The sequence below is a fragment of the Dipodomys merriami genome, unplaced genomic scaffold, assembly GCF_024711535.1.
Source record: "Dipodomys merriami isolate MVZ:Mamm:240054 unplaced genomic scaffold, mDipMer1.0.p SCAF_9, whole genome shotgun sequence".
Taxonomy (NCBI): Eukaryota; Metazoa; Chordata; class Mammalia; order Rodentia; family Heteromyidae; genus Dipodomys; species Dipodomys merriami.
Window position 1 is genome coordinate 41818937 of NW_027206512.1, and position 27740 is coordinate 41846676.

The window sequence follows — 27740 nt, forward strand, 5'->3', positions numbered from 1 at the left end:
AACAGTATAAAGGAACAATTTAATTTGTATTGAAATAAATATTAGGCACACAAAGAACATACAGTGAAAAAGGGTCACAATAAATTACAAGTGGAGACATTACTTTGCTCAATCACCAAAGAAAGCCCTTGATATTTCCAATTTCACACCATCAAATTTATCATTCTTGCTGATTTAAGCAGAACACAAAACAAATATGGATCCCAGGGCTTACTTTCACAGGTACCAGCATGGATAATTTACTACAGTGATCCAATTTGGAAATCAGTAGGGACCAGCAAATTGCTGCATAAAAGAAAGAGCGAATGGGCTCCTTTTTCCTTGGTGTCAGCAGGCTATGATTATTATGTTTATTAGATTTTCTTCAAAGGACTTCACATTTTCTCAAATATGCAGGAGAACTATATTTCCCTTCTGAGCCCTACATTAGCATTATGTGTTTTGGTCTTGAATACAGGGGAATGATGAGTTTATCAATTTATTTTATAAATTTATACAGTCTGGATAGTATTAGCCTGAAGAATATAACTCCCCAATGTGTACAATATTAGATATTAAAAATGGATTCAAAAGAAGTTACTAAGAAGTGCTGACATACTGTATATACATTTTTAGCTCAATACATTGCATTATATAGAGCAGCAATGTACTTATAAATCTAGCAGTTTTTATGATTTTTTTTCTACTCTGTGACCCTTCAACATTTGTTTCAATATATGCATGTTGTAAATGTTAGATTCCCAGGATTTTGCTCTTTTGTCTCAAATTACAAAACAATGTTGAAAAGAATTATTCTTAAAAGTTACAAAGAAAAATATTAAAAGTTTAGAATTAAACTATCATGAACCAAGAAACAAAGGTTTTAAAATGTTGAGCTTAATAAAAAAAATAGATTTTGAAGGTTATGACACAGAAAATGAAACAATTTTTGGGTCCTTCTTTCTCCTAAATGAACTAATACACATTAGCAAAGATATCAATATTCTTTTCCTACCATTTTCTAAGAAAAAGCTATCCAAGAAAAAGAATCTGCTTTAGAAAAAAAGAGTACTGGATTTTCTCTTGCCATATTAATTCATAACTCATTGTAGGTCAGTCTTCCTCTATGTACAGCACAAGAGGGGCAAGACTATTCTACGGATGGAATCCCTCTAGAAAGTATTCCTTCTAAGTAATCCACCTACGCATCACCTTAGAATATACCTATTTCCAAGGTTAATTAACTACCAGGAAGCCTCCCAAACTTTCAGTAGTGCCTTTCTTCTTCTTTTTTTTTTTTTTGATTGGTCGTGGGGCTTGGGCGCTGTCCCTGCACTCTTCAGCTCAAGGCAAGCGCTAAACCACTTGAGCCACAGCACTACTTCCAGTGCCTTTCTTCTTAAAACAAGATGCAGTAAGTTTCTACCAGAACATAAAAGGACAACTCATTAAAACAGACTGAAGAGAACTCTAGTTGAGCTATATTATCACATAGCATCTATGAAACTTTCAGTTATTGAATTCCAATGAGGTGTTAAATATAACCCACATTTACTTTCAAATCTAGTACAAATCTAACATATTCCTGCTATAGTGCCTGAAGTGTGTGTGTGTGTCCCCACATGCACACATGTGCATTCTGGTACTCAGGGCTTGAACTCTGGGCCTGAGTGCTGTCCCTTAGCTTTTTCACTCAAGGCTGGGGCCCTACTACTTAAGCCACACCTCTTTTTTTGGTCCATTGTGGGACTTGGGTGCCATCTCTGTGCTCTTCAGCTCATGGTTAGCATTCCACCACTTGAGCCACAGAGCCACTTCCCGTTTTCTGGTGGTTAACTGGAGCTAAGAGTTCTGCATACTTTCTTGCCTTGGCTGGCTTTGAATAGCAGTCCTCAGATCTCAGCCTCCTGAGTAGCTAGGAGCCACCAGTGCCAGGCCATACCTCTACTCTTTAGAGATGAGTCTCATGGACTCTCCTGGCTGGGCTGGCTTTGAACCACAAGCTTCAGATCTCAGGCTTCTCACTCAGTAGCTAGGATTACAGGCATAAGCCACCAGCACTGGAAGTCAATATGTTTTTATATTACAAAAAGTTTGAACTCTAAAAGGCTTAACTAGCTGTATTTAGTGTTCCTCAAAATGATGATGAAAATAAGTACCATTTCTCTATATATCTGAATATGGAGGAAAAAGAAAAATACTGAATTGATTTGGTTATGAGTTCAGTAGTACAAGAAAAACAAAAACCTAAGAGACCATGATCTGTATCTCTCTCCTAACTGTAGCTTCTAATTAACTGATTTCCTAGAGAGCATATACTGACAGGGGACTTCCTTTGAACACCTCAATATTTTAATAATGTATTCATACAGGGGTGTCACTCAGTGGTTTAGCATGAGGCTGATGGCAAGCAACAACAAAGTACTCATAGAAAGTACTTGTTGTTAGCACTTACTAGCAAGCCTAAGACCTTGAGTTTAACTCCAAAGCCCCTCAGCCATGCAGGGCAGGCTAGAAAAGCCAGGGAAGGAATGTTCCAGGATCTGGTGGGTAAATGCCCCCCTCAGTCTCTTGCTTGAAAGTGGAATGATACCAAGGTGATTGATCTACAAAGTGAGAAGCCAGACCTAGCTTGGTGCTCACAGCTCTGATGGAACATAAACAATCTCACAGAATATTACTATCAGACAAAGCCTCTTCCTAATCTTGTCTTGGAACAGAAAAGACAAAGTCACCAGGCAAAAAAAAAAAAAAAATGCTGGGTAATATGAGTAGCTGCTACTTCCTTACCAATTACAGGGTTGGTCTTGCTTTTTTCCTTCACATCCTAATAAAGTTCAGTAAGAGATCGAAGCCTTAAAAAAATACTTGTTCTTTCAAAATGGAATTAATGCATATTTTTTAAAAAAGGGTCATGGAATTCAGACCCTTAGTTTTATTATGAGTTAGCACTTCAAATGGCATTTAATGGTCCAACAGCATGTGGAAAGGGAGTGGAGCTATCTTAGGAAAGAGTGACACCTACTGATTAAAAACTTGGGTGACAACTTTGAAGCTAGCAGATCCTAAGGAGATCTAATCATGAGGAGTGAGCTATAGAATAACTATAAATCAAACTACTTAAAGCTTTAGTTAAGAATATTTGCACCCGGAGCCTGTGGCTCTCACCTGTACTCCTAGTGACTCAGGAGGCTGAGATCTGAGGATTGCAGTTCAAAGCCAGCCCAGGCAGGAAAGGCCTTGAGATTCATCTCCAATAAACCACTCAGAAAACCGGAAGTGGCACTATGGCTCAAGTGGTAGAGCGCTAGCCTTGAGCTGAAGAGCTGAGGGACAGCGCCTAGGCCCAGAGTTCAAGAACCATGACCAACAACAACAACAAAAAAAATTGTCACAGTCCCTTAAAATTAATTTTACTGTTGTCATATGGATCATTAAAAAAAAACTATCAGTTCTACTTGCTTTATTAATTTCACTCGTTCTCATCTGAAACATTAAAAAAAAAAACAACTCAGTATCAGTTCTACTTGCTTTATTACATTTACGTACTCCTTTTTCTTTCCAGGATAATATTCCTGTCCTAAACTTACAATCCTAGTATCTTTTTTTTAATTCTGGATGTTAAATCAAGTCCTTTAAAACTTGTAAAAAAAAAAAAAAAGTTCACTTATACAGTAAGAGATAATTTCTCCTACTTCATTCACTCTACGCACTGCTATTGTATTTCCTTATTTTGATAGGTGTGCATGGAACACTATAATATCAGATGCCAAGTCAGCTCTTTATACATCTGTTTGCAAATTAAACATTAATGCTCGTTATAAAATTTACTTTCTCATAAGTTGCCTTCCTTTAAGAAACAAATCTGCATTTTCATTCAAGTATAAGCAAATCAAACATAATAATTCTGCTACGTAATTTAAAAACCTCAATTTAAATCAAGTTAAATTAGTTAATTTTAAATTATTTTTATTAAAACCAACATGGATTGCGTCTAGTGAAGTTTTTAACTAATAGTAATTTTTAAAATGAAAGAAAAAACTCAAGACACACAGACTTTTAAATATGAGAAGATAAAGTAAAAGCAAAGCACACAACAAATGAATTTTGTACTTTAGTTAATCTAAGGTTAATTTCTAACTTTGGAATTTTTGCCAGTTATAAAAGATGTAACATAAGAGGAAGCTGAGTAAAGAGTATAATGGAACTTTCAGCACTATCTTTGAAACTGTTCTATTAATCTAAAAATGAAGATTAAAAATATATATATAGGAAAAAGAAGCTCCTTTGAAATAAATATGCCTTCAGCTTCCAAAATTTCTTGACATAATTCAGGACACTATTTTAAGACATTAGAAATCAGCATGTTTACTTAATATTATAGTCAACTTTATTGCTCTAGAAAGTTGTTTTCAAAACCATCAGTTTACATAGACAGTGGTAAGGAGGCTAGCCACAAATACATAAAAAAATCAACTGCATATTAGGAGGTTGCTTCTCCAACTTAGTGGACAAGTATTACAAAATACAAAAATAGCATTAGAGTTAAGCTATCAAGTAGAATTTTTCCTGTAATTTAACTAGGAATATCACTTTTCTATACTGAACTCGAAGAAAATTGATGGGTTTTTTTGTAAGTTACTGGTGAATGTATTTGATAAATCCAAATTACATGCGGACAGAAGAAAATTGGTTACAAAAACCATTACAGTGTACTAAACTTGTACAGTGTTTTAAACATTTCCAATCATGCAATAGTAATAAGGATCAGAATGAGTTTTATAGAGTTGACAAGAGCTCAATACACAAAATTTAACATAATATACAACCCAATCACAGTTGCATAAAACATCCAATTCCCTCAAATTTATCTATGTATTATGAGCCTGAAATAGACACTATTCCCCTATAACTATCCCAGCCCCATTCCCAATCATCTTACCTATAAACCTTTCCATTTAACCTTTCAAATCAGATTTGATGGATAAATATGTAATCTACAGGATATTCTTCATTATTATTTCAGATCAGACACGAGTATAGTCATATGCTCAATCTTCAATTACATTCCTTTCAAAAGGCATCTGAACTGCTGCAACTGTCTACGAAAATTCAAGCCTAAGAAACCAAGAAAATTGTAGTCAAGAATATGAACTAGTAGTTCTAAAACTACAATTATACTAATAACCTATATCTTCATATTTGTAAAAAAAAAAAGCATTTTCATTTTTTCAAGGTACTCAATGATTTTCTGGGGAAAAAAAGTTTGTCACTACTTTGAAGTAAAATAGTACTATGACCCCAAATATTTATCAATTTTCCAACAGACTTATAATTGAACCTTTTTAAAATATTCAAAGTCACAGAAGTATTTTTGGAAATGAAATTTTAGAGGGTCAGAGCATAAGATACAAACAGAATTCCTCTTGTAATGGTATATCCAAAATAAATCTGTTCTAGCAAAACAGCACAAAACTAATTTCAAATAAAATTGTGGTAATGCTTCTGTTCAAATCATCAACCAACCTGGGTGCTAGTGACTTACTCAAGAGGCTGAGATCTGAGGACTACAGTTCAAAGCCAGCCCAGGCAGCAAAGGCCGTAAGACTATCTCCAATTAACCACCAGAAAACTGAAGTGGTGTTGTGGCTCAAAGTGACAGAGCATTAGCCTTGAGCAAAAACAAAAACTGAGGGACATCACCCAGGCCCTGAGTTCAAACCCCATGACCAAAAAAAAAAAAAAATATCATCAACCAAAAAGGCAAAAGAATACTGTCTCAAAATAAATTAAATTCACATGTTATTTCCATCATGAACTCATGCCAAAAATCCAGGTTGAAAAAAATTTCAGAACTTAAAAAAAAAATTAATATACTTCATGATATAGGCACAACAGCATCTAAAAAGATTTGGTACATTTGTCACTAGAGATAAACAACCATGAATAATAGAGCACAGAAATTTTTCCTAGAACCTTTTGTAAAGGGCTGATTAAACATGCCAGGAAAATAATTATTTTTCCATTGAGATGCATTCATGTAAATTGCACTGAGGTCAGTATAACCACCTGGAATTTGTGACCCCTAGCAGAAGTACCAGCTGGTAATAACGCTTATATTATGTACAGAGCTACACAGCTTAACTAGATGTTACAACTACGCAACTGTTGGTGCCAATCTGCTTATGAAGGCAATGCTCTGGAGACAGAGTCTTCTCACGAATAGTGGACAGGCAGGTTTCATTATTATGTGTTCAACAACAATCCTCAGTTCATTAAATAAGTTCCTGCAAGATAAAATAGTTTTTGTTCAGAAATAAAAGGAAAATGCACTACAATGTTACCAAATGCTGAAAAAGTTTACCAATAAAAACATTTAAAGAGATAAGGATTCACCCAGAATGCTCCGGAAGGAACATGCAAATTACACATACTAAACCAAATTATACATGTGAACTTTGTGGACCCAACACTTGGGAGGCTACATGGGGATATTCTGCAACATATCAAGATCCCAATCTCAAAGCCAACCAACAAACCACCACAACCGAGTACTGTTTTAGTTTTTTTGTGTGTGCTAGTACTGGGGCTTAAATTTAGGTACAGGGCACTATTAGCTTTTTTCAATCAAGGCTGGTGCTCTACCACTTCAGTCACAGCTCCTCTTCATTCTGGTTTTTTGGTGGTTAACTGGAGATAAGAGTCTCAAAGACTTTTTGCCTGGGCAGCTTCAACACTTGGTCCATAGATCTAAACCTCCTGAGTTTAGGATTTCAGGCTTGAGCCACCAGTGCCCAACTACCCCTATTTCTTGCTTGAGTGGAAAAGCTCAAGTTAACAAAAAAAAAAGGCATTTTTAAAAATTAAAGCAGCTTTCTCTGAGGACTATAATTAGTAAAGATTTTCATCCTTCACAGTAGTTACCTAATTTTCCTTAGAGGAATTCAACTCCTAAAGACAAAAAAAAAATTATATAGTATTAAGCCATCCACACTATGTATTTAAATGACCATTTATCTCTGAGCTTTCCTCATCTACAAATTAGGAGCAAGTACTGCACAGAAGTAAAAGAGAAAAACACAAAGAGAACACATTCAATAATTGTTACTTCACAGCAGGATCATTCTTCAAACTGTCTCTTGTGTGCCTTCAGACTAAAGCCCACAGACCATCCTACAAAATCTGTCTGGTTGCAATCTAATGTTATGCCTCTACTCCTACTGTAAGATTTATGATTGAGCTGAGATGCTTGGCTGTATCCCAAACACTACAGTGGGCTTGGCCTTTGTTCTAGCATACTTGTTGCCCCCAAAGTACTCAGGTTACACACATACGTGTGTTGGCTGGTAAGCCCAAAATTATATATATATATATTGTACCATAACTCATAAAAACTTGAAGTAAAATCGGGAATAATTTTGACCTCATAACTTTTTAGCTGACTTCCTGTATGCAACTCTTACTCTATCTTTTTAGATCCTGTTATTTTTATGGTTTGAACTTTTTTGTAAAGAATTATTTATAGAATTGATTGCAATATATTGTAAGCATGTAGAAATGTTAAGATTCCACCTCTGTATAAGTAATCTAAGCTAAAAGAAAAAAAGTAGTCTGGCACCAATGGCTCCTAACTTCTTGGAAGGCCTGAGATCAGATCACATGTTAAGTCCTGCCCAGGCATAAAAGTTTTCTCAGATGGTACATAATTGTTATCTTAGTTATCTCAAAAAGCCTAATGTAGACAGATGATTCCTGACCAGAAGGCAGTGAGACCCTATCTCAAAAACAATCATCCAAAAACTGGCCTGGAGGTATGGTTCAATACTAAAGGTACCTGCCTGGCAAGTACAATGCCCTAAATTCAAACCCAAGTACAAAAAAAAAAGTAGTAATTGCTTTCCCACAGGAATATAGTTTGGAAAGATGCACATTTAGCCAAAATATCCCAGCTCTTCTGATGTCACTTACCATCATGACAACATTACAGTCTCTTAGGCTACAAGGCCACACACACCTAGAGGTGAAGATTTCTCATTCTTAAGAATCTTTTAAGTATCTTTTCCACTGGGGCAACTGGTCTCCAAACTTACATCTTTTTTATCCTGTGGATAAGCTTGCAATCTGTCTTCTAGAAATTTCTAAAAGATCTTACCTTGGGGCTTTATATTCTTACCCTCCCCTCTGCCCTGACCATGTTATAAACTTTAAAGACTCTCCCCTATCTGAAAAGAAAATCCAAATACTTTCATTTAGTACTTTCTACAGCTTTCTCTATAGCTTTCCTGTACACCTAATGAGCTCAAGTAAAAACAAGTGGTATACTGAGCACTTTAAGAAAACCTCATGTCAGAACACAGATTCATTCTTTACGTTGTAAGGCTTGCATTTCTAACTCCTCAGTCCGTCATGATTTGTCTTCTATTCTCTATGCTCTTATAGCATCTTTACCATCATTCTGACTTAGTTGTCTATAGTATACTCAGCATAAGTCCCTGAACGTGTCCATAGACATTTTATCACCTGCACAGTTTTCTGAATGAATCAGAAATCGTGTGAAGCTAGAAAGTTCTCTGAAAATAATATACAGCCAGACCATCTCAGAATACAGGTGAGGACTAATGAAGTCAATGGTTTGTCTAGGTCACAATGCCAGTTCTTTTGCTCTGGCTCTATCTCTGTTCAAATTCCTTAGAATAGTGCTACCAATAGAACTTACTGAGGATGTTCCAATCTAGTGGCCACAAACAACATACAGCTTTCAAGTGCCTGAACTACAATGTGAAATTCTAAGTCTAATTAATGTTAATAATGAAATGTGGCTAGTGTATTTTAGCACCACTGTAGCCAGTCTAGAACTCTACAAAGGTCTTGACAAAAAATCTAAGATGTCAAGATCTCAGAGTACATGTGAAAAAAGTGATACAAATTACTAATACTCTCTCAAAACCCCTAACAAAAAAGATTATTTCCTATTACCTTTACAATGTGTTTACAGATCTTTGAAGACATTTATTAGCACTTATCTGTGTTATCTTGGTCCACTGCTGTCTATTTTCTCTATTCATTTGTTGTTGTTGTTGTTGTTTTGTCAGTTGTGGGGCTTGAACTCTGGGCCTGGGCGCTGTCCCTCAGCTCTTCAGCTCAAGGCGAGCGCTCTACCACTTGAGCTACAGCGCCACTACACTGCTGTCTATTTTCTGTCCACTGAAAAATTCTAGGTTTCTATGTGTACTAATATGATAATAAGGGTATAAGGAAACATGCAAAGAAACACAGAAAAAGAAAATTGAGGAAAACATGTCAGGGCAGTCAGAAGATAGTATCTATAATGAAAACAAGGAAAAGGAAAAAGGGGGAAAAAATCCTGGAATTTTGTAAAAGCTTATTTACTCATTTAAAACCTAAACTACATGGATATGCTAAACCAATGGTGACTCACATCCAAATTAGGAGGGCAGCACAAGGTTTCACCTCCCTATCCAGACCTGTATGCAGTTGAAGATGTACGTATTTATGACTAGTTTTCCTTGGTATTTAATGTATTGACAATTGAACCCAGGTCTTCACCCTCTACCACCTGAGTCGTGCCACTAGCCAATTTGTGCTTTCTCTTTTGGATATCATCTAGCTACCTTTGATGGGGTAGGTTGATCTTCCTGCTTCCACTTGAGTAGCTAGGATTGCAAAGTGAGCCAATAGGTCCACCTTGTTTTTATATTTTTGAGACAAAGTCTTAGGATGATGTAACCTATACTGGTCTAGAACTTGTGATCCCCTGAATGCTGTGAACTGCCTCAGCATTTATAATGCTAAGATTACAGTCATGAACCATGTAGCCCCAGATATGAATTACTTATTTATGGTAATTTCCAGTTAGTATTTCTGAGCCATGTATAACAGAAAATACAGAAAGCTAAAGATCTACCTTTTCATGTGTAAGTACTTTATCCTGAACTGTTTTTTAGAACTGTTATTTTAAACATGTTCTTATTTTGACTAAGTAATTTCCTTGAGCATGAGACTTTACTTCTAACTTCTTTAAATTCCTCAGGCATCAGCAGTGTTTTAAAGGCTATCAAGATAACTCTAGTATCAAGTTCTGAAAAAAGATAGATGGCCCCCAACATAGAATTTTTTTTTAACTTCAAAGTGCTGTAAAGACAATACACAAAATTTTAATCTTTTCCAAAGAGAACAGTATCCTGCATAGTGTCTGAATGTGATGCTTGCAGTGAGAAAGCTGCAGCAAGCGGTAGCCACTTCACCACCAGGATAAACAATCAACACTCTGCAGTATTGTTAAGCTATAAGGTTTCATATGTGGACTCGATGCCATTCTGATTCAGGATATTTTCAGCTTGTGAATTTACCAGAATGTGAATTTTAAGAGCATCTATTATCAATACTTCTGTAATATGGCTACCTAGTTGTAGGACCTACAACCTAACTTCACAAACACTTTTCCTTCTAAATTCTAAATCACTGCTAAATAACTTCTAAGAGTTATAAATAACCTTTTTGACAATACATTCAACAAAACAGATTTAATCATTAGCTTACCGACAATATGGATTTCTTCTAGAGGAGTATCGAAGAGTAAGAAATCTGTAGTATATAAATGGCTGCAGCAAACTCCCTTGGCCACTGAAATAAACACAAGGATGACAAATACACATTACCACTTCATGTACATGCTTTCAAAAACTACAGGCAATTCTAATGGAGAATATGTGCCCTCGTTCATCAAATGGCCAATAATATCTGTAATACCTAAAGCCAAGTTACTTTTTGTGTGTGTGTGCTGGTACCAGGATTTGAACTCGGGGCCTCACACTCTTGCTCGGCTTGTTCTCTCAGCTGGCACTCTACCACTTGAGCCACGCCTCCAGTCTGTCACTTTGCTGGTTAGCTGGAGATGGAGTCTCATGGACTTTTCTGCCCAGGCTGGATCGAACCATGATCCTCCAGGTCTCAGCCTTCTGGGTAGCTAGGATTACAGGCATGAGCCACCAGCGCCCAGTGAAGTCAAGTTATTCTTTAAAAGGAATAGAAGAATGTAGATGATTGGTAAAAAGTAAAATTTTATTGTTTTAATTTTTATGCATATGCATTTATCTGTGTTAACTTTTCAAACTTAACAATATCAAATAAGCCAGAAAATACTACTTAATCAGCATATTGCTGAATTCGTTTTAAAACTTAATATACATTTAAATGAGAAGTGGTTTATATTAGTGCTGGAGGCATGGTTCAAGTAGTAGAATGTTCCTTAGCAAGCATGAGGCCCTGAGTTCAATCCCAGTACTAGAAGAAAAAACACTTAGTGTATACAAACAAAAGCTGAAGTTATACTTGTTCACTAGGTAAATATACACAGCCTATACTAATTAATGTTCTTAAATAAAAAGCACAATTATAATACACCAAGAGTTTTCTTTGTACGTGCTTGTGAAGCTCCACATCTTATTAAAAAATTGGTATTCATTGAAATAACAAAAAATAAAACCAAGCAATGGGGCTACAGTTATGGCTCAGTGGTAGAACATTTGCCTAGCATCCTTAGTACCAGAAAATACACAGTAACTTTACGTGGACAGTGAGTGTTGGATTAGTAAATTTTATCATGTCTATTTGATGGACTTTAGTATATAGCTATTTAAAATCTTGGTTGAAAACTGCATGGCAACCTTGACAAAAAGCAAGCTATCCAACTATACTTACAATTACAACTGTATTTTAAAATTCATTTTGGAGGAACGATATGTTCAAAGCATTAAGTGTGTTGTTTTTTTTTTTTTTTTTTCAGTCCTGGGGTTTGAACTCTGGACCTGAGCACTGTCCCTGGGCCCCTCGTGCTCAAGGCTGGCGCTCTACCATTTGAGCCATAGCACCATTTCCAGCTTTTTCTGAGTAGTTTCTTGGAGATAAGAGTCTCATGGACTTTCCTATCCCAGCTAGCTTCAAACCATGAACCTCAGATCTCAGCCTCCTGAGTAGCTAGGATTACAGGCATAGGCCACTTGCACCCAATTTATGGGATTTTATTGTTTGTTTGCTATGTTGCTAGTCCAGTATTCCCTATACATTTTGCCTTGGCCTCCCAAGTACTGGGATTACTGATTGACATGGGCCACTGCACTTGGCCTAAATGTGATTTCTTCAGTTAATTTTTTAGACTTTTCTTTAAGTCATGTGATACTACTTTCACAACAAAAATAATTTAAATGATTACAAACTTGGAACTAATGCTCATTATCACCAAACAAATAACCAACATTTAACTTTCCTAATTGAAAAATACATACAATACAGAAAATAGGAATAAAAATATTCACTGGAAAACAAAATTCCATCTTCCGACTTAGCCCTCTCTCAAACTTTTAACACAACCTCTAATATATACTTCAAGAAACTTTCACAAATTGAAAGAATATGTCAGTACTACTCAAAGTAATTTAGAGATGATAATGCAATTCCCAGCAAAATATCAATGACAGTCTTCATAAAAACAGGAAAAAAATTTAATTCAGGTGACATTCTGGAAAAGATATTCTGAGATTCCAAATAGCCAAGATACACTAAAGACTATCACAACCAACACTAAAAGCCAACACCGAGCTGGGCGCTGGTGGCTCACACCTATAATCCTAGCTACACAGGAGGCTAAGATCTAAGGACTGTGATTCAAAGCCAGCTTGAGTAGGACAAGTCTAGGAGATTCTTGTTTTTGTTGTTGTTGTTGTTGTTTTGTAGGTAGTGGGGCTTGAACTCTGGGCCTGGGCGCTGTCCCTCAGCTTTTCAGCTCAAGGCCAGTGCTCTACCACTTTGAGCCACAGTGCCACTTCCTAAGAGATTCTTATCTCCAATTAGAAAAAACAAAACAAAACCAGAAAACCAGAAGTGGAGCTGTGGCTCAAAGGGGCAGAATGCTAGCCTTGAGCAAAAGAGCTCAAGGATTATATCCAGAACCTAAGTTCAAGCCCAGACCAAGACAAAACAAAAACCAACTAGGACACCAACTGAGCAGAAGAGATAAGATATAAACCCACACATATCTACAGCCAACTAAGCATACACTGGAGAAAGGAAAGCTTTTCAGTAAGCAGTGTTGGAAAAACTGCACACCTGTATGAAGAAGATTACACTAGACTCCTAAAATCTCACCACATATAAAGTCAAATCAAAGGTGAGAAAAGACGTTAAGTGTAAAACCTGACATTATGAAACTAACAGACTAACAAGGGAAATACTTCAATACATTGGTATAAACAATTTTGTTTAAGAGCTCAAAAGCACAGGCAAGAAACACAAAATTAGACAAATAAGATATTAAACCTAGAAGCTTCTACACAGCAAATAGTAATGAAAAGACAACCTATTCTTCTAACGAAGGATTAATGTCCAGAATAATAAGGAATTCAAAACTTTTAAAAACCAGATAAACAAATGGACATGTGATCTGAACAGACACTTCTCAGAAGAAGATATACAAATGGCTAAGAGATATTTTTTTAAATGCTTAACATCTTCAGTAGTGGTACTCACTAGACATTATGCTGAAAATGAACGTACAACTTGTGGGTGGGGATGACAGGGAAGGAGTGACATTATCAAAAAAGAAAGGTATTCATTATCTGACTCATGTAACTTTATAATCACCTTTATAACAACTTAGAATTTTTTTTTAAAATGCTGAACCTCACTAGCCATCAGGAAATACAAATCAAAACCACAATATCACCTCACCCATCAGAATTGATTAATAAGAGAAAAGCCATAACAAATAGCTAGTGACGATGCAAAGAAAAAGGAATTTTTATACATCGCTTGTAGCAACAAAAGTATAGCAATTATGGAGGGTCCTCAAATAGCTAAAAGTAAAATAACCATATGTCCAAGTTAATTTGTTCAGATATGAAATGAAATCAACGTGTAATACACACTCCTGTGTTTATAACTAAGATATGATAACCAATTAGGGTATCAGCATATGAATCTTTAAAAAAAAAAAAAAAAAGTAAAGAGGAAGGGAAGAATGCAGTCAAGAAGTCAATGAAAAGCCAGGCGCTGGTGGCTCACGCTTTTGTAATCCTAGCTACTCAGAAGGCTGAGATCTAAGTATTACCATTCAAGGCCAGCCCGAAAAAGAAAGTCCGAGAGACTCTTATCTCCAATAAACCACCAGAAAGCTGGAAGTGGCACTGTGGCTCAAGTGGTAAAGCTCTGGCCTTGAGCTGAAAAGCTCAAGGACAGTACCCAGGCCCAGTGTTCAAGCCCCATGACAAAAATAAAAAAGTCAATGTATAGCCTACAAAATTAAGAAAAGTGAGGGAAGGGGTGGTTTGGGAAGGATGGGTGAGAATGCTGACAGGGGTGACACTGATCGAGATGCACTGTCTTCATAAACTGCTTTGTTAAAAGGCAACTTCTTTGTATAATTACTTAACTATATATATATAGAGAGAAGATTATGTAGATGATAGTGGATCACACAGAAATAAGTAGCACAGTGATTACCAGAGATGAGAAAGATCAGGAAGGGAAAGAAGATACAGGGAAGTTCAGTAACAGGTACCAATATAGTTTCACTCAAAGAATATGTTTCAGTGAAAAATTACAACTCATAATTTCCTTTACAATAATTTGAAAATTATGATGTTAAGTTGAAAATAGTAAATAATGTTTAAGGACCACAATTAAGTTAATATACCAATGATATAAAAATAAAAACCACTGCTGTAGAATAAACAAATGTACTACGCTTTCAAATGAGGTTTCTGTCTCCAAGTTGCATGGCATCTCAGCATTTTATTATAATTATACTAAGCTGATATGTTTTATGTTAGCTCTGGGAATTCAATCCAAGGCTTTGCATATGCTAGGCAAGCATTCTAGCACTGAGCTTTACCCTCAATCCCTTAGGCTGATTTAAGAAGAATAAATTATTTTGCTTATTATACAGAATTTGGATATTTCTGAATGTGGACATAAACTATATGTACACAAAAACTAGTCTTAGTAGCTACCATTTTAATTTTCAGCCAATGACAGGAACAAAAAAAAAAAACAGAACCTAATTTGTCCACGACCAAGATTAGGTGACCCAAGAAACCAAAAACTGGGTAAGAAAGTAAGAAGACAAAAGTTCCTTTTAATAATTCAAGTGTGTAGGCTGAAGGTCTGGCTCAACTGATAGGCAGAATGTGTGCCTAACAAGTTCAAGGCAGAGTACAAAGCCCGTTACTAAATAAATAAAAATATTTAAATGTTTGGTAAGTACCACAAGAGAAATAAAAAGTAAGATCTATAAATCATGAGGAAAATGCTGCAACTTTTATTATCTCCTTTTCTTTACCTTAAATTCTATTACTCTTTTCTTTTATGTATCCTCAAGCTAAGATAAAAGTTTCACTTGACTTTAAGGTGAAAGTTTTAAAGCTGAATACTCCAAAAATATAGCTGCATCAAATCCTATATTCAGCATTGATGAACTGTTAAGGCATTTATTTCAATTAATACTACGCCTTTTTTGTGTCTATGTTGCTGAGGTTTGAACCCAGATCTTTACACATTCTAGGGCTTAATACTACTTTTTTTTTGTCGGTCATGGGGCCTGAACTCTGGGCTTGGGTGCTGTTCCTCAGCATTTCAGCTCAAGGCTAGCACTCTACTACTTGAGCCACAACACCACTTCTGGCTTTTTCTGCTTATGTGGTGCTGAGGAATCGAATCCAGGGCCTCAAGCATGCAAAGCAAGCACTCTACCACTAAGCAATCTTCCCAGGCCCTTAATACTACTTTCTAAATAAGGAACTTTAGGATTCAGAAGCTAAAGTTCATGATAAAATCAACTATTATCCATCATAGGAATATGAATAAGACAAATAGGACCAACTGCTAGTTTTATTATGACTCAGAAATTGCTAAGATCCATCTAGCTCTACATGTCAAATACCTACTTAAACAGATTCAAGCAAAATGAAATTTGAGTTCACATCTTAATGTCCACTTAGCCATCAGTCTTCAAGAGCAAATGTATTTTTATTCTTACCTAAAAAGCATAAAAACTGTAGCAGGCATCAAGAAAATTTCATTACAAGCAATGAATTTCAAAATATTCTGTTGATTAGTACTTAATTTATCCAAGACAGATCTCAACAGAGGTAAACTATTTGAACCTTTTGCCTGAAACAAAAGAAAAACAGCATTAGAAACAATGAAGCCCACTTAGCAATGTAATTCGTCACCTCTCAGTGTGACTGTCATCCCCTCAGGATACACAGGGATTAGTTCCAGGACATCCCTCAGATTCCCAAGTATGTGGATGCTCAAGACCCTTATTTAAAATGATACAGTATTTTCATATAACCTACATATATATTCTCCCATGCTTTAACTCAGATTGCTTAACATTCCTAATGCACATGGATCCTATATAACCGTTATAAATATTGTTTAAGGAATGGCAAAAAGTCTGCACATGTTCAGTACAGACACAGCTGTGTTGTACAAATATTTTTACCCATAGATAGTTAACACCACAGATGTAAAATCCATGGATACAAAAAGTCATGGCTATGTTTTCTTTTCAATAAGTAATGTATCTAACAGGTAATACAGTCAAAAGCCAATCCTTTCAAAATAATCATACATGTTTACAAATTAAGGGCAAATATAGTATACCTTTCCTGCTACACTTTGTGTATTTGAAGACAACCAAAGAGATACTCATCCAAGTCTTTTTCATTCTTTGATACTTTATTTTCCTTAAGAAAAGTTAAATGACCTCACAAGTGTTCCAAAAATAAAGAAATCTATTTCAAACTTCAGGAATTATCTGGGATCTGGAGAGTAATTTTACATGTAATCCTTCACCCATAAGATATACTCATATGTGATACTTTAATAATAAAACTTTGAAATTCGAACTTTTGTGGCCAATGCCAAAATATTGTACAAGTCAAACACGTTAGGTATCTACAATTCAAAAACAGCAGTTTTACTTACATCAAGAACCTTTTTTGTGTACGTGGCAGCATGAAGCAAAGAGAACAACAAGACTGGAAAAATACTCACTGAAGAAAACAATTAAGGGAAATGTTTAAGTCATCAAATACTAGGGGCAAAGCAGGTTATCATGTCCAAATACACACATCTGCAATATACACCTGCAAAGTGAACTGAGCAGAAACACTTTTGTGTCACTGATATATTTTGGATCAAACTGTTTTGTCATGTATAAAGAAAAAAGTAAACAAAGTTAACATACTTTTAAAATCTATTTTCCAAAGTCTAAAGTTTCTTTCTTTACATCTATTGGTCAATAAAACACTTGTAAACATTTGCTAAAATGAACTTTTAGTTTAGGCTTTGTCAAACTGACCTTAAAACACAGGGACAGTCTTGGCTCACAGCTAATACTCTACTACTTGAGATAGGCTTCCAGTAAGGGTAGTCCTTTAGTGTGCTTTCATAGTGATCAGCCAACAAAAAGAGCCAACAGACCCCACGTACCAAAAAGCTGTTACAGTCAGGCCATGGTCTTCACACCTTTAATCCTAGCTACTCAGGAGGCTGAGATCTGAGGATACTGGTTCAAAGTCAGCCTGGGCAGTAAAGTCCGTGAGACTCTTATTTCCAATTTACAACCAGAAAACTAAAGTGGAGCTGTGGCTCAAAGTGGTAGAGGCTAGCCGGGCGCTGGTGGCTCACACCTGTAATCCTAGCTACTCAGGAGGCTGAAATCTGAGGATCACGGTTCAAAGCCAGCCCGGGCAGGAGAGACCATGAGACTCCTAACTCCAATAAACCACCAGAAAACCAGAAGTGGCGCTGTAGCTCAAGTGGTAGAGCTGAGGGACAGCGCCCAGGCCCAGAGTTCAAGCCCCACGACCGACCGGAAAAAAAAAAAAAAAAAAAAGTGGTAGAGGCTAGCCTTGAGCAGAAAAGCTCAGGAACAGTGACCAGGGCCTGAGTTCAAGCCCCACAATCAACAAAAATTAAACAAAAAAAAAAAACCTGTTACAATTATACTTGTATACTTGTGTTTGTACATAATCCACTGGACATTTAATTATAGCCATTAACAGAGAATCCTTTAAGTCCTATGCCTGATGTTATGCTGCGGATAAATATACAATTTTCTTAAAACTTTTGAAGAATTCAAATTGCTCAAAAGACCCCATACTAATGCCTACACGACCAATAGCAAAACCCAAACAACAACAACAAAAACTTATCAAGTATTTTCACAAATGATATTCTTAAATCAATCATGAATGGCAAAATATTATCGATAAGAGTATTAGTCTTGCAGGGCACTGGTGGCTCACGCCTGTAATCCTAGCTACTCAGGAGACTGATCTGAGGATTATGGTTCAAAGCCAGCCGGGACAGGAAAGTCTGTGAGACTCTTATCTCCAATAAACCACCAGAAAACCACAAGTGGCACTGTAGCTCAAACAGCAGAATGCTAGTCTTGAGCTCAAGAGCTGAGGGACAGGGGACAGAGCTCAAGCCGAGTTCAAGCCCCACGACCGACAAAAAAAGAATATTGGCCTTTCTTTTTTTTTTTTTTGTCGGTCGTGGGGCTTGAACTCTGGGCCTGGGCGCTGTCCCTCAGCTCTTCAGCTCAAAGCGAGAGCTCTACCACTTGAGCTACAGCACCACTTCCGGTTTTCTGGTGGTTTTATTGGAGATAGGAGTCTCACGGTCTCTCCTGCCCGGGCTGGCTTTGAACCGCGATCCTCAGATCTCAGCCTCCTGAGTAGCTAGGATTACAGGCGTGAGCCACCAGTGCCCGGCTTTTTTTTTTTGGTCAGTTGTGGGCTTAAACTTTGGGCCTGGGAGCTGTCCCTCAGCTCTTCAGCTCAAGGCAAGCACTATACTACTTGAGCCACAGCACCACTTCCAGTTTTCTGATGGTTCATGAACGTTCCTGACCAGGCTGGCTTTGAACGGAGATCCTCAGATCTCAGCCTCCTGAATAGCTAGGATTACAGATGTGCGACACCAGTGCCCTGTTGAATATTAGTCTTTCTAAGAAATGAGTTACTATATTTTCCTATAGTAAGTGAAGGCTTTGTATGAATGGTGACCAATGTTAACATGAGCATCAAGCTCATAAAAACTAACTCATTTAGTATCCAAAGGTTCCTAATTTCCAGTCAGGGAGCACATATATCTAAGGAACACATAAGAACTAATGGTGTAGACAGAACTAATGTGATAGTTCTCCTAGTCAACCCTAACCAATTCTTTCTTGCCACTACAACAATTAAATGTTAATTTTCTGAGTAGATCTTCACTCCCCAACATGACTCCTTTGAAATGGATAAAAGTTATAATCATCTCCTTTTAAGGGCCTGCAGGGCGTAAATAATTCAAATTAAACTTTGACATACATCCAGATTTGGAAGAGAGGCAGTATCAGGTGGTAAAAAAACAGAACTCCGAACTGAGAGACAAGATATCTGAGTTCCAATCCTGGGTCTGTCATAAACTTCATTTTCCTGGGCCAATTTTTACCCTCTGTCAACAGGCTGCGTACACATCAAAGGTAGACACTTCCAGTAAGTCTTTAATCTCTAACTTCCTATATTTCACAAATCCTTAGTTAGAGATTCATAATTTTAGTTTTTTATGTCACTTTATAAACTATTTAAAAAAGATAAGGAGTGGCTAATCTACTATTTAAACCCTAAGTACCTGTCATTGACAGGTACTTAGCAAGGACAATGTAAACCTTTGTAAGAACAATGATCAGACATTTTGTAGTATTTGAACCTTAGTACCATAATATTCAACTTCCTTGGGAACCAAATTATTATTTTTGTCAATTCAATCTGTTATTCCCACTGCTCACTACACCCCCACCCCCAAGAACTGAACAAATACGAAATTCTCAGTTTTTAACATCCCCATGAGACAAGTTAGCTAATAACCAACTGCAAAAAGGGCAGAAAGGTGGTCAACAGACGTAAGACCCATTTGGCAAGCCTCAGGATTTGAATAACAAAGCTTACTGAGCACCTGATCTGTTATAGGCACTGCCCACAGAATCACTGTATTCAATTTGCTTTATACTAATTAACTAAAATACATTTTCTTTCATTTCTATCTCTCCTTCCACAGAAACTTGAAGCTATTAGGGCATAATCAAAAACTTCTATGTGCCTTCCAATACAATTTCAGAAAAGCAATCATTTTAATATTGGTGATTTCAAAACACCAATAACAAAAGCTAGTAAATCAAATGATGTGCTGAACATTTACATTGTGGTATACTGAGTTTTGCATAAGAAAAAAATCAAAAAACCCACAAAAAAAACCCCAAAAAACAAAAAACCCACAAAAATTATCACGGAACATAAAAGGGCTATACAATGAAATATGAAAACCTCTAACGTTATGTTTCAAATCACTTAAATTATCTTGGTAAAGCAAGAATTTTAAACTAAATTGTCAATATTGTAAATGTAGGTGAATCACTGGCTTTACTCAGGAACTTTTATTTTTACTTTTGGTGCTAGTAATAGGACTTGAACTCGGGGCCTTGCACTCTAGCTTGGCTATTTCGCTCAAGGCTGGCACTCACCTCCACTTCTGGCTTCTTGCTAGTTAACTAGAGATAAGTTTCACAGATTTTTCTGCTCAGGCCTGCTCTGATCAGTGATCCTCAGATCTCAGCCTCCTGAGTAGCTAGGATTAAGGTGAGAGAAACTGGTGCCTGGCCCTAAGAGCAATGTTTTAAAATTTTTTTTAAAGTCCTGCCCATTAACTAATCAAATCTTTTAGGTTAAAAAGACATTGTCAGCATTACTATTTGCTACCTAAAGTAGTAACAAGAGTAATAGGAGTAAAAGGAGTAATAGTAATTAGAGATTAGGAATGTCAAGTTCCTTTATAGAGGCAAAGTAAGTGCCTATGAAATTTGTTTCTTCCTCTTGTTTACGTGAAAACTCGTGAAACTCTTTAGGTCCCCATGTGTAGCTCAATGATATAGCATTGGCTTGTTATGCACAAAATGCACTAAAAAATGGCACTGGCAATCACTAGCACCTAGTAAGAAACAGTGGAAAGTTTGGTAGTCCACAAAAATAAGTACTATCAAAATGGGTAAGATTTAATCTTGAAACTTTTTATTGTGCTCTTCACAAAATATATAGTTATCTCATAAATAGCTACAAACTCTGAAGCAGTACTTCTCAAAGCACCAAATAATTTTCTAAGAAATATTCTACAGAAAATATTTAAAGTAACACCTTCACTTTTAGTTTCAAGGTACACAAAGGTGCTATAATAAAGAACCCTTTCTAAATTGCATAACTTGGGCTGGAAGCAGGGCTCAAAGTGTTTGCCTAGCATATGCAGGACTTGATTTCAAGTTCAAACCACAGTACTGGAAGAAAAAAAAAATTAAAGACCAGGCTTGAAGGCTCATACTTGTCACTACAGCTATTCAGGAGATAAGAGTTTTGAGGATGGCCAAGGACAGGTTAGCAAGATTCCATCTCAACAATTAAGCAGGGCATGATAATGTGATGCATGCCTGTGATTCCAGCTATGCAGGACAGGTAAGTATAAGGATCTCAGTTGAAGGCCAGCCCCAGGCAAAAACACAAGACCCTATTGAAAAACTAACTAGGGTCATGGATAGTTCGAGTTGTAGTACTAGCAAGCATGAAGTCCTGAGTAACTCGGTATCACCAAAAAAGTTTTAACACCCTTTAGAAATGTGAAAACACACAAATTCCAAATGAAGTATTTTTCCTTAGGTAGATAAATTATCTATGTGTCCTTTCCCAAAGACAGGAATTAAATTTTAAAAAATTTTAATATTAAAGTAAATCCTGAATAACCATGTACTTTGAATTTAAAATTCAAAACTCATCCAGTTATAGAGAAGCTTACAAGGAGGCAAGAATATTTGATAAGACAGTCTAAATTCACTGAAGAGCACTTCAATGCTTAAATTTCAAAGTTGGGGCCCAGAAATTCTTATACTAAACATACAAATGCAGTGGAAAACACCAAACAAGCCAAAGCTGACGTATGTCCTCACTACAGAATCTTTGCTATAGAAAAAGAAATGAAGACACCCTATATTGGTTAGTTGCTAATGTCATTATTAGGAAGTAGAAAAGGATACTTGTAACGGGGGAGGAATTGACAAAGATGAGTGAATATAGCAGGTAGTGGCAGCTGTCCTCTAACAGAGCCTGGGCCAGGAATGCTCGGCTTAACTGGAAGTGCGGTAACCTTTGGTGCAGCCGCAGGGCACTGGTAAGAGCATTTGCCAGCAACGCACGCTGGTAGAAGCTTGCTGCTTCATGAAACCTGCGAATTATCAGAGAAATGATGAGACATAAACAACTACCATGTCTCTTCCTCCTTTGTGAATTGCATCAGAATTGCACAACACCTAAATTACTTAATTGTCTACAGGAAAAAAAAAAAAAGACTTGAACCTATTCTACCTCCTGGAAGCATTACTTTATATTCCAATTGAATTTTCCTGTCAAGTTAAAAAAGTGATTATTTCTTATAGTGATTCTGTCAAGTTAAAAAAGTAAAATAGGCAAAAAAACCCATAAACTCATCCATTTTTCCTATTTCCATTTTTTCCTATTTTATAATCACAAGATTAAAATATTCCTCCATTGATACCATTAGACAACTGTTGATTTCAGATAGAACTTTGGTTTTATCTAGACCTAAACCCAACAATTAACCAATTCTTAAATCTAAAAAGCATTTCATAAATACTGACTAAACTGACCACCAAAGAAAGAAAGATGTATAATACATACCCAAGAAGAGGCAAAACAAACAAAGCTGAGCAGTAAACTGTGAACAAACGAGAAAGCCACATAGCGGTGTCCAGTTTATTGGTCATCATAAATTGCTAAATTTAAAAAGAAAAATACTGTGGTAAACTAAGCCTGTAAATAATATTCTTAAGGACAGAGTATGTAGTTTCATCCCTATTTTGAAATATTTTAACACCTTATAACACTTTAAGATTATTAAGCAAAAACTTTTATGACAACCAACTGCTTTACATATATGCTCAAGACAAATCCAAATACCCTGTAATTTTGATATGGAAAGCATAGGAAATACTTAAAATACTAATTAGGAGAAAATATTAACTAGACAAAAGTTAAACTACTATTATCAATGTTCTTCCAACTTTTGTTTTCTTCAAATTTTTGTTGTTGTTGTTGGTTTTGCTGTACTGGGGTTTAAAGTCTGGGCCTCACCATTGCTAGACAGGTACTCTAACTCTGAGCCATGTCTCCGGCTCTCTACCAACATACTTACAATACTGGCTTCATCTATTTTAAAAGAACATTAAATTAGAACTACTTGCTCTCAAGAGAACCAAAATGTCTATTCTTGGAAAATGTCTATTCTTTTTTTTTTTTTTTTTTTTTCTTATGTGGTGCTGAGGAATCGAACCCAGGGCCTCTGGCAAGCAAGGCAAACGCTCTACCAGAGCCACCTTCCCAGCCCCGAAAATGTCTATTCTTAGAGGGCATTACCAAAAAAAAAAAGTTTGCCTAATTAAACCCTTTAAAAGGGGAAGGTAAAACCACTGTAGTGGTTAGTTACTGTTGAACTCATTAGTATCATTTGCCTATGTACACAGGCCTGGAATACCTGTGGCACTTAAAATATCATCTATCTGGTATTAGAAGGTACCTGCTGCTCTGATATGTGGCCGTCTGCGCCCTCTGAGGGCTCCCCATAGCTTTACTCTGGTATCAATGATACTAGATTAAATTTCCATATACCATGTCTTCTCCATTGTTTCTCCTCCTGTCTTTTCCTTTGCTACTTTTCTCCCCCAACAAGTATGTCCATTACCACTAAAGAATTTAAAACATGTTTTATCACTACGATGCACTTTACACACAAAATCGAAAGGACTTTACATTTTCAACTACAAATTCAGAAATGTTAAGAGATATAATACAAATTATACATTGGCATATAAAAAAAAATGAAACGTGTCCTTACTTCATGTGATGAATTTGTCTATGCATTAAAAAATAGTTGCTACCCCCCTTGAAGTGATTTCAAACCTCATGAATGGGTCTACCTGAAGAGGGTGTGTGTGTGTGTGTGTGTGTGTGTGTGTGTGTGTGTGTGTGTGTGTGTGTGTGTGTGTGTGTGTGTGTGTGTGTGTGTGTGTGTGTGTGTGTGTGTGTGTGTGTGTGTGTGTGTGTGTGTGTGTGTGTGTGTGTTCTACCACTTGAGCCAGGGTGTGTGTGTGTGTTCTACCACTTGAGCCAGGGTGTGTGTGTGTGTGTGTGTTCTACCACTTGAGCCAGGGTGTGTGTGTGTGTGTGTGTGTGTGTGTGTGTGTGTGTGTGTGTGTGTGTGTGTGTGTGTGTGTGTGTGTGTGTGTGTGTGTGTGTGTGTGTGTGTGTGTGTGTGTGTGCTCTACCACTTGAGCCACAGCACCACTTCTGGCTTTTTCTGTTTATGTGGTGCTGAGGAATCGAACCCAGGGCCTCATGCATGCAAGGCAAGCACTCTATCACTGAGCCACTTTCCCAGCCCCTCTACCTGAATTTTTTAACCACACTTTTAAGGAATTTAATTCCATTATCTTTTGGAAGAAAAAAATGTAAAAACTGTTTGAAAAAATGCAAGTACATTTTAATATTCAAGGATATTTTACTTCATAAGACCTTTCTAATCAGAAATACAAAACAGACCTCTGGTTTATATTTTACCCAAACCTACCAAGTTGCAACTCTGCTAAATTTAAATGATTAACAGCAGTCAAGTGGAAAGACAATTCAGCTTATTGTGCTAGTTTCTTTACAAATATCCAAACTCTACACCATAGTTTGAAATTTAATTTTAGAAAATTCTCTCTTTTTTTTTTTTTTTTTTTGTTGGTCGTGGGGCTTGAACTCTGGGCCTGGTAGAAAATTCTCTTTAAAGTCTATATGGGTATCATGTTCATTTTGCAATACATCACTGAGCTATGCATTTCACCTTGTACACTTTTATGTATGTGCATTTTTATATATGTGCACTTTTTATATAAATGAAAACATTCATAAAGGTGTATGTTGGTTTTCATTTTTTAAGAGTGAAATGCCCAAACCACTACACTTTGTAATAAACAGTTTAGGCAAGAACTATTATTAACAGACCTTCGGGTTAAAAATTATTGAAGGGCAACAACTGATCTCAAAGCATCAAGCTACAGAATATTTCTTAATGATAAAGGGAAAAAATTAATCTTTACGATAGAGAATCTGAAACATCATTATTTCCCCAATGACAGAATAATGAAATGATTTCTAATATAGAAAGCACTAAAAAGGACAGAATAATCACTCAAGTCAGTCCAGTTTAAGATACACTGTACAAAACGGTTCTGAAACTCTTGACAACTCAAAAAGGGAGATGAGCAGAGGAACTTTTCCAGATTCAAACAAACTTAAGAATATCCGACTACTAAACGTAATGTCTGCTTTTTGGGCTAAATCCCAGAAGGAACCATGCTTTTCCTGCACTATGAAGGAAATCCGAACATGAACTAAATGTTAGGTAACAGCAGGATCCTGTCGATGGTTAAATTTCCCCAAATGTGAAACTGTACCGTGGTCTTCATAAAACGTTTGTGGATTAACAGACAATACTTTCTAATCGGTCAACGAAAAAAACAAACAAACAACAAAAAAAAACCCAACCACCACCAAACCGTGTATATAACAGAGACGGGGCAATTTAAAAAAAACAAATCTTCAAACCAAAGAGGGGAAAAAAAAATCTCCCAATTTAAACACAGTTTAAAACCAGAGAATGATCATGTGTCAGGCATGAACAGCTAGATCACCATTAAAAAATAAAACCTAAAAAGGGTAGTTATTCCTCTTAACAACAAAATGAAAGAGAAACCCAGACACACACGCAAGTCTCTCCCCTTGCGTAATTTCCACAACCGGGACCAGACCGGCAGCGGCTGTCCGCCGCACGCACGTGTGCGGCGAGCGCGGCGAGCGCGGCGCCCGGGCCCGGCCGCAGACCGCGCCTTCCGCCCCGGCGGCGGGTCGCTGCCCAGACCCGGCTGCGGTCGCTCGGGAACCCAGCCTGCTAAGCGCCCTCCCTAGCACCGGGCCCTCCCGCTCCCTCCCTCCGCCCGACGCACCCACCACCGGACTCCACCTCGGCCCACCCCCTCGGCCCAGCCCTCCGAGCCCCGAGTTTCTAGAACTGTCCACACTTCCGGCTCCTTGCGAAGCCCCTCGCCGTCACTCACCACGGCGCCGGCCCCTTGGGGGCCGTTTGGGGTCGTATCAGCCATGGGAGACACACGCGCGCGCGCCCGGGACGCTGCGATCCATCGGCAACCGGGGAGAAAGACAGGAGACAAACGTCAGGACCGGGACCACCACCCGGGAAGACGGCGCCCCGTCCCGCGCCTCCCCGGGATCCGGGCTCCCCCCGCCCAAGGCAACCGCGGCTGCAGGGAAATACCTGTCCCGCACCACCGAGATCGAACAGCGGGTTCCAGAAAGACCGGAGCGAAGGCGGAGCTTCCGAACAAGGCCCAAAAGGACCCAGCAACACCGCCGGCTACCGGGGAAATTGCCGAACCGGAAGTACTCCTTTTATTTCCGTGAGATTGGTGAGGGCAAACGTAAGCGGTGCCCACTGGCATGACGGGAAATGTAGTTTTCTGCTCTCCCTCTTGGTATGGCTCCACCTGTTCTCCAGTTGTCCCAGTAAGCTAAGAGGTAAATCATCCATTTTTGCCTCATACGGTTGCCTGTGTCCAAATCACTGGTCTCTGTAATACAAAGGCCTCAGATGCATTTTTAATTTCTTCCTCTAAGGGTTCACTAAATCCTATGGTTCAGCTTCTAAAAATAATTATTTCAACAAGTACTTAGAAGGCCTAATCATAAGTCACTCCATGAGTGACTCAGATAATTAAAAGATGAATATGAATAACATAGACTGTAGGATAGACAGAAATCACATCACAAATTTGTATAAAATGTGGGCATATAAGATGTGCTTAAAAGCTGTTTTTGCTGAAAAACACCGATTAATTAACTTAGACCCGTGAATTATGTAAAAACGGGAGGAAAAACTTGTCATACTTTGTACATCTTTGATTTAAGCCGTTTTTTCAGATACTTTGCTATCACACTGGGTCCCAGACATCTCTATGACAAGGAACTGAAACTAAGTAACAATAGCACCTCTTCGGAACAAACCACCCAGCAGGTAAGAATCACTTTGAAATAAGGATGCTGCATCTAACTGGGGCCATCTTGGCCATGTGATAGGTGATAGGGTATTGAGTTTAACTGGTGCCATCTTCATGGTGGAGGCAGGGAAGTTCAGCTTCCCTGGTGATGGGCCTACCTGAATTCCAGAGCTAGAACTTGAACAATAGGTTACTAGACCTTCCAGTCTTGGATCCTGAACTCTCAAGCTCTCTGGGATCCTGCCCCCTACCTGACCCTATGAAGGTCCTGAACAGATCGGATGCCATTATATCATGACTCTGCCTTGTGTCCTGTTCCTCTCTCTTGTCTCCTGGCTCTTCTCTGGTCACAATGGTGTCCCACTTCAGCTCTCCGGTTTGTTAGTATTGTTTTTCTGCTTTTGCTCTTTCCTCTCCAGCTCTCATGGCTCAGTTTTCTAACAGTATTAAGTGTATTCATGGGGCTGCAAGACTTTCTGACAAGAATTTACCTGCATTCACCAGCTTTCCAATAAAG

The 27740-nt window shown here is 37.5% G+C and overlaps 1 protein-coding gene and 1 long non-coding RNA gene across 3 annotated transcripts; one reads left to right on the forward strand and one right to left on the reverse strand.

Moving 5' to 3' along the window:
• On the reverse strand, positions 1–26592 carry Tmem33 (transmembrane protein 33). 2 transcript variants are annotated; one of them, XM_070012694.1, is made up of 9 exons: positions 26485–26591; positions 26267–26340; positions 22791–22885; positions 22130–22317; positions 16987–17054; positions 16031–16164; positions 10540–10623; positions 6146–6266; positions 1–5097 (listed from the first exon to the last, which is right to left on the reverse strand). In XM_070012694.1, exons 2-9 carry the CDS (start codon positions 26309–26311, stop codon positions 5092–5094), a joined length of 741 nt encoding a protein of 246 aa, XP_069868795.1. In that variant the 5' UTR covers positions 26312–26340; positions 26485–26591; the 3' UTR covers positions 1–5091. The 2 variants fall into 2 exon arrangements, with proteins under 2 accessions (XP_069868795.1, XP_069868794.1); XM_070012693.1 differs by having other exon boundaries at positions 1–6266; positions 26485–26592.
• LOC138820815 (uncharacterized) lies at positions 26593–27740 on the forward strand. Its single transcript, XR_011369991.1, has 3 exons — positions 26593–26744; positions 27147–27240; positions 27643–27740. It is a non-coding gene; the product is annotated as an uncharacterized lncRNA (long non-coding RNA).